We start from the raw sequence: 7437 nt of genomic DNA, 5'->3' as shown, positions 1-7437 counted from the left end.
AAAATATTTAAAAAATAATTTAAAATAAAAATATTAAATTTTTATAAAACACCATTTAGACTGCTTTAAAAAACAACCCTTCAGTTTGCTATACAAAAAAAGAAAGCCAGCTTTGATCAAATAAATTAGGTTTTAGTTAGGGCATGTGAAATTTAACCAAACTATTATTGTTTCATTGCTCCATGGAAATTCCAGGGACTATATAGCAAAACCAGAATTTTAATATTCTTCAAACGACAAAATGATGGTATGTATAATTTGGCCTTGAAAAAAAAGAAAAGAAAAGCACACCTAAATTAATCTTTGCTTCTTGGCAACTTTCACCTTCATCTTGTGTCTTCTGTCCATTTATCTCCAATAGGAACAAGCAGCGTATCTTATCTTAGTCGATTTGAGTGTTCGTCATGGTGCAATAATGTTACGGCATGGGCTTCACCATAAAGTAGTGCTTCAAGCTCCATTCCAACTCAAATAATTTAAGTCTATTTCGTGGATGATAAGGCAATTATTAGGAATAAACAAACTTATCACAATCTCCAACTTTTCCAGTTGTAAGATCATGACTCTGTTCATTGTGCAACATGCTTGATGGGTTCACAAATGTGCAATACTTTGGAAAATGAAGAATGGAAATTAATTGGAAAAAAACAAAACAAAACAAAACAAAATCAGACAGCCAGAGAATCAAATTAGGTGCATAAAATTTAGCAGAGAGACAAATTTTTCACGTGACATGAAAGAACTTAAGGTACATGAAATGTAAGGAAAGAAAGTCCCAACAACTTGCTCTAATAGTGGATGTCAGAATCATACCAATTGGAGTCCCAACTAGTTGGGAATACACTTTATTTGTGACAAATGAGTAGAAGAGCATAGCATTTCCAAGAAAATGACAGGTATAGATAGAAACCAAATAAAAGATTCCAAAAGCCATCTACAGTCCATCACAGCTTAGCTAGCTGCCTTGAATGCTGAAGTTATCGAAAGCATGATAATGAAAAGAAAGTTATTGCCAGTCCAGGGAGATGATGTGGCTGGTTAGATCAACATGGGCCAAGTCCTCGCAATATTTTTCCAGGAGGAGATTATGACAAAAGGGAAGGTGAAAGTGATTCTGTAGAATTTTCTCCACTATAAGATTCAGAATGATGCAATTGCATATGAAAGCAGCAGCAAACCCAGTAATGAGCCCCCTCTGGCTCAATAGGACCACTCACATCATAAAAAGGGAGGTTTACACATTCAAGCAACGAGGGGGGGTATGAAAACGACTAAGCAGCGACCAACAGAAAGAACTAGCCCGATTGAACAAACAACGTGCTAGAGAAAGAGTTTTTAGTTGACAAATCAAAATGTTCTGCTGTTAAGAGGATGTGATCAAGGATGACTACGTTGGTAACCATACCAGGATGATTGAAAGTGATAAGCACTAAATTACTGATAGCAAAGGGACCCCTCAGGGCATATTGGCATTTTTGGCCACACTGCGACCCTATGACAGTATGATCAAATAGTGCAGCGGGCATAAAATGTGTCATCGAACTAATAAGCAGTGCACTCTGGTTCTACTTGACTAAGCCTCGTGCTCATCCAAGGAGTTTACAAACGAAAGTGCAAAGGATTTCTTTACAAACCACATAATATGGTAATATTAACTTGACAGATTTCCATCACAGATCTTGATAACACTTGTCACCTGATTCCATATAACCTGATCCATGCTGAAGATGTGGAAAAGAAAATGTTATACTACATTGGTATGAAAAAAGATGTACAAGAATAACAAGAAAATTGTAGTCAACAAGTATCTTGCTACTATTTTTCAGGTCTTTCACTTTCAGGATTGGAATAGAGAGTAGAAGAAAGAGGGTTATATTTTCAGCAGTATACTTGGTAGCATAAACGCAGTTAATGTACTCATCTTTTACATGTCATCACATATAGGGGATCGACCCAGAATTGTTATGAATTATGATCCTCTCAGCCTAAGTATTGGACACTTCAAAATCATCTATTCTTGGGGTGCGGACATTGAAAAAGTTAAGAACCCAGTATGCTTTAATGATAAAATGTCATCCGACTTGAGAGCATACATCATAGATGGTTATTCCAGCACCCATCACACAAACACCAGAATGACACTTGCACTAATTTGAATATATATCTTGTGGTAAATTTATCGATAGACATTAAAATTTTGTACATAATCAGACCCCAGAAAAACCTAAATAACGAAAAACAAGAAAATGTAACCACAGTAAAAGTAAATTGAAACAAAACCTACTTTTCAGCTCAGGGTCTGGTAACCTAAAGAGCCTTGCAAACCATCCTGTCTTGTGTCAGTCGTTCCCATCAATGAAGGAATCCATGGGAACAATTTGCCCAGCTCTTTGCTTATTGTACTGGGCCTTAGTTGCCTGTCCCCGATTCCAAACTTTGCTCTTTCAATTGCTTCCATTACATCTTCCCTTGTCACAATGTCTCCACCTGCACAAACCAAACTTACTCGATTCATATTTAATAATAAATGATATATTATTCTCGAGGTATCTAATGCATAAAGCTTGCACTATAAAAGAGGGTATACAAAATTGGGGAGTGGGGTAGAATTACTCAATGAAGATGCAATGATAAGAATGGAAATAAAATGATGGTCCACCACATGAGGATAAGGCTGCTATCTGTACTGGATTCAAATTGTCATTGTAGATGGTAAAAGACCAGATAACAGCTTATTTATAGCATAAACCTTACCTCTTCGAGCAGCTAGTAAAGCAGCTTCATTAATGATGTTTGCAAGATCAGCACCTACAAAGCCTGGTGTCAGTGAAGCAACTAGATTGCAGATAAGATCTGCATCTTCATCTAAAGGAACCCCTCTCAAATGTACAGCCAAGATCTTTCTCCTTCCTTCTTCATCTGGTTCTCCAACAACTACCTTTCTTGAAAAGCGACCAGGGCGGCAAAGGGCTGGATCCAAAGCTTCTGGCCTATTAGTTGCTGCAATAACCACCACTTTCATTTCTGACTCAAAACCATCCATTTCAGTCAGCAACTACAGAGGCAAAAAAAAAAGGGTCAGTTGTGAGGACAACTTTAATTTGGAACACAATAAAACATGGTAATTCAGAAATTTTGGAGGAAAATCTAAACTCAGAGGATTTAGAGTGACAATGCTAAACAATGACAAAACAAGCAAGAAAGCCAGTTGATTCATCAGAAGTTCTGACAAGAATATAATATGCAAGGATATACATGTCTCTGAAGTTTAACATAGTAATGTTGGCAATGAGTATAGTACCTGACAAACATATGTAAAGTGTAGATGAAGTTACACACCAATAATGCAAAAGATTGCATAAATATAGGATTCAGTAAACTAAAATATATCCAGTAAAAAATTGGAAACACTGCAAGAGATGCAAGAAGGTTTGAATGATTAGGTTACCTGGTTTAGTGTTTGATCCCGTTCATCATTGAAACTTCTACCACGTTTTCCCCCAACTGCATCAAGTTCATCGATGAATATAATTGACGGAGAAGATTTTCTTGCTGCATTAAAGAGATCTCTAATCCGAGCTGCTCCTCTACCAACAAACAACTCCACAAATTCACTTGCAGAGACGCTGAAAAATGGTACTCCTGCTTCTCCAGCAACTGCACGTGCCAGTAATGTCTTCCCTGTTCCTGGGGGACCAACCAGCAATACACCTCTAGGTAACTTTGCTCCCAGTTTTTGATAATTCATAGCTCCTTGCAGACACAAAACTATCTACAAAGCATGAATCACATCAATGAGTTTAACATAGATATTCTAGAAAGATCCATCAACATAATGGAACCTTTAGTGTCCATAAACAGAAATATTGCAAGACAACACACAAAATATTGAGCTGGTCTAAGATTCAGATTCTACGTAGGAAATATAATTAAGAGAGATGTCAAGGTATCTATACAATTCTTTATCAAGCAGCTTCAGCAAAGATCAAGAAATCTCCAAGAGGATATAAGATATGGTTGGACAAGAAATCAGCAAGACATCACCTTGCTCAGACTCAGAAAGCTTCATGCATCACTTGGGAGTTAGCAAAGAAGTTCAAGAAAGATTAAAATTAGCTTTATGACATCAAATGCAGACTTATAACCCCATTAGCATCATATGTAACAACTTCAAGAGTTCTTTATAGAGCAAATACAGCTCGATTACAAAATGGTGAATAATAGAGATACATAAAGTTGGACTCATTCTTTAATCCCCTCCACTAAATCTTATTATTCTATTATAATTGTGCAGATGAACATAAAATTTAAATAGACTATGACTCTTGACACTTGCTTCAGTGATAAACAGATAACTGGAGGTTGTTGTTTTTTTTTTTTTTAAGAATTATATCTGATATTATTTTATTTCGAGGAAACTTTAAGAGGGGAATTGCTTACCTCCATGAGTTCTATCTTAGCAACATCAACACCCTCCACATCATCAAAAGTGACTGCCTGATTATTTGATCGCCTCTTTCTTGCTGGGCTATTTGCAGCAGAAAGTTGGCGATAGAGGAGCCACATCATAGGCGTCAAGGGAATCCACAAAGATATTATAGTTATAAGCAAACTCCTTATTGACATCAGAATTGATTGAGGGGCTGAGCTGTATGCTGTTCCCTTTGCTCTCATCAAAGTAAGAAGAAATTTCTCGTCACGATCTACTTTCCTCGTAGAAAATTGCCACTCTGGGGTGGAAGCTCGTGGCCTTGAAAATTTCTTAAATACATCTACCCTTGATGCCAGACCAGTTTTGCTGACAACACCTTCTATTGCAACTGTTTCAGCTGCATTCTCATTTGGAAGATTTAATACTGAAGATTTATCTTCTGAGTTTTCAGTACTTTCATTACTCACAGAGTCTGTGGTATAGTATATACGACGGGATCCCTCTTCAAATAAGACGTTTGTAACATAGCCATTTTGAAGGCTGGCTATCAATTCTGAATAAGGAACAATCTTTGGAGATGGCAACGCAGTTAATCTCAAAAACAAGTAGCACATTCCCAAAGCAACAGAAATTGAAGTGTAAAGTGTCATTCTTTTTATATTCCTTCTCAAGAACATTCCAAAATCATTCAACATCGACCTAATCGAAACTCCCTTCAATCTTATCTTCAATAGCCGCAGTCTTGTTTTCAATCTAAGTGAAAACCTCTTCCTCAAATTACCATTTCCTCTTTTCCTCAAATGGCTCTCTTCATCTCCACTTTTTTCACTCATCAATGGTCTAAACGAGCTCTTACAAGACAACCCATTTTGAGACTTACAACCACCACAAAACCCAGATAAATGAAGCCCGGTTTTTCCATCATAAAATGATGACCTAGACTTGCTCCTCCAAAGCAACAAATGTTGGAGTTTGCCAGCACTGCAAAGTCCCAAAGAAGGGATCAAAACTGGACTGTAACAAATAGTTGAATATCTCTTCAAAGATTTAGTATTTCCATTATTGACTCCGGTGTTCAGTTTAAAATTCAAGAACCCGTTATTGCAAACAGCAGAAAAAGAAGCCATGCCTCTTCAAAACAACAACAACTAGCTTTACCAAGAAAATCAAGAAATATCCATTACTAGCATGAACCTGTCATTTGGGATTCCGTAAGCAATCATACATAAGAAACTGCTATTAACCGTCGAGACCTTAAAGAATTGACGTGGTTCTGACCTGGTTTTCGTAGAAATTGGAAACAATCTGAGGAATGGGCAACTACCGTGTTTGTGCTTGTTCAGCGGTGAAGACCGAAGATAAGAAAATTTCTTTGGGTTTATAAGAACCCGTGGATTGGGTTTTTTTCACTCCATAGCAATAATCACACGTGTGGTGCCTCTACTATAGTTGAGTCCCCATATTACTAATTTGATCAGTTGAGTCCTTTTAGTAGTTAAGGCATAGCAACTCCATTAGCATTGATCTATGGGACTGTCATCTTGAAAAAAAACGTTTCGAGTTTTATCTCAGATTTTAAAACTCTTTAAAATTGAGAAAATAAAAAAATCTTGTCTATTTTAATGTATATTCCTGATTACCTTTTTTTGCCCCATATATCTCAATTACTTGCTGGTATATATTCCACATCTATAAAAAGAAAAGAAAAAAACTTGAATACAAGGGAGGTAGTTCCTCAAATAAATTAATGTTTATATATATATATATATATATATATATATATATATATATATATATAGTTTTTACATGTTCTGGTTGTTTTAAAATTATTATTAATTTTGGCACATGCATATTCATAAATGTATTATTTATGCTACTGAAATATTAGTTTATTCAAAAAATATTTAAATTAAATTTATTGAGCTAATTCTTATGAACAATGGTATATGAATTAGGAAAATAATATTTAAAGTGAAAATAATTAGGAATTTGTTCCTTCACTGAATTACTTTGAATATTCAAATTTGGATTCAGATTGTCACGCCATGCTATGAAAAAAATTAAAACAAATGAGCATTGTTTTTTTTATTTTTAAAAAATGGAACCAATTCATATCAAGAATAAGAAGTGATAAGGCATATACTCAAACTATATTTTAATTATAATATTTTCGTGAAAGAGATGGCCAAAGAAGGTCATGACCCTATAAATTCATTCTTGTTAAATGTTTTTAAATGAAAAATTAATGGAAAGTGTAAGAAATTAATAAAAACAAAACTTAAATATTATAAAAATATAAAAAGAGTAAAAACATGATCTTGATCTAAAAATCAAGATGCCTAAATGCATGACAAATGCCTCTTTTTATAGGTCAAAATTTAGAACTATTGATTTGATGACTAATTATTGAGTGAGTGACTACATCTTGACTTGGTAACAATCCTTATCTTCTTGTCTGAACAAAATATCATTGATAATATTAGAATTTGAACAAACTTTATCATAAAAGTTCTAGAAATTGTTTCAGCTTTCCAACAAAAAAAATTAAGGTCATTTGAAGTTCTAGAACTCGAGATATAGGCTGAACATTGAATATCATATGGGTTGTAGGACAGATTTTGACTTCTCCATTGTTGCTATAATTTGGACTTGAAAATGACTTTTTTAAATCTTGGACTCTCATGAAAGTTTTAGGCCTATGTATTATCTTTCCATTCATGTAGAGTACAACTAAATCCAAGTTCTATAGTGATGTAACTATATTATTCGATAGTTTCACCCACATTTACCTAATTTTTTGTCCATGTTTTATATGTAAAATACCTTGATATTCTTTGTTTTATGTTTTGAAGGCACTTTTGGATGAAAAATGCAAAAATGAGTAAATTGGAGATAATTGGCAGATTTGATGTTCAGTTGATGTTTTGTGCAGAGCATAAGTTTTAGAGATCGAAATGAAGTGATTCTAGTGGCACTAAAAAGCTAACATCCATACCTTTCTGGAA

At 34.8% G+C, this 7437-nt stretch overlaps 1 protein-coding gene across 3 annotated transcripts; it reads right to left on the bottom strand.

Annotated features, from left to right (window-relative positions):
• Positions 1-2045: 2045 nt before the first annotated feature.
• LOC105141277 (cell division protein ftsH) lies at positions 2046-5806 on the bottom strand. 3 transcript variants are annotated; one of them, XM_011048460.1, is made up of 5 exons: positions 5711-5806; positions 4441-5626; positions 3449-3772; positions 2755-3055; positions 2046-2487 (listed from the first exon to the last, which is right to left on the bottom strand). In XM_011048460.1, the coding sequence occupies exons 2-5, from the start codon at positions 5557-5559 to the stop codon at positions 2288-2290; spliced, it is 1944 nt and encodes a 647-aa protein (XP_011046762.1). In that variant the 5' UTR covers positions 5560-5626; positions 5711-5806; the 3' UTR covers positions 2046-2287. The 3 variants fall into 3 exon arrangements, with proteins under 3 accessions (XP_011046762.1, XP_011046763.1, XP_011046761.1); XM_011048461.1 differs by having other exon boundaries at positions 4441-5413; XM_011048459.1 differs by having other exon boundaries at positions 4441-5806.
• Between the last annotated feature and the right edge of the window lie 1631 nt (positions 5807-7437).

Source organism: Populus euphratica, unplaced genomic scaffold, assembly GCF_000495115.2.
Source record: "Populus euphratica unplaced genomic scaffold, PopEup_1.0 scaffold117.1, whole genome shotgun sequence".
Classification (NCBI taxonomy): domain Eukaryota; kingdom Viridiplantae; phylum Streptophyta; class Magnoliopsida; order Malpighiales; family Salicaceae; genus Populus; species Populus euphratica.
The sequence above is the reverse complement of the archived record's forward strand: the minus strand, read 5'-3'. Positions and strand labels throughout refer to the sequence as shown.

What these genes read in the sequence shown, in the direction of transcription:
- LOC105141277 (XM_011048459.1), bottom strand. Translation starts at nt 5,559, where the DNA reads ATGGCTTCTTTTTCTGCTGTTTGCAATAACGGGTTCTTGAATTTTAAA. An exon ending in CTAAGATAGAACTCATGGAG is followed by an intron (nt 3,773 to 4,440) that starts GTAAGCAATTCC and finishes CATGCTTTGTAG; the next exon opens with ATAGTTTTGTGTCTGCAAGG. An exon ending in TTTACTAGCTGCTCGAAGAG is followed by an intron (nt 2,488 to 2,754) that starts GTAAGGTTTATG and finishes TGGTTTGTGCAG; the next exon opens with GTGGAGACATTGTGACAAGG.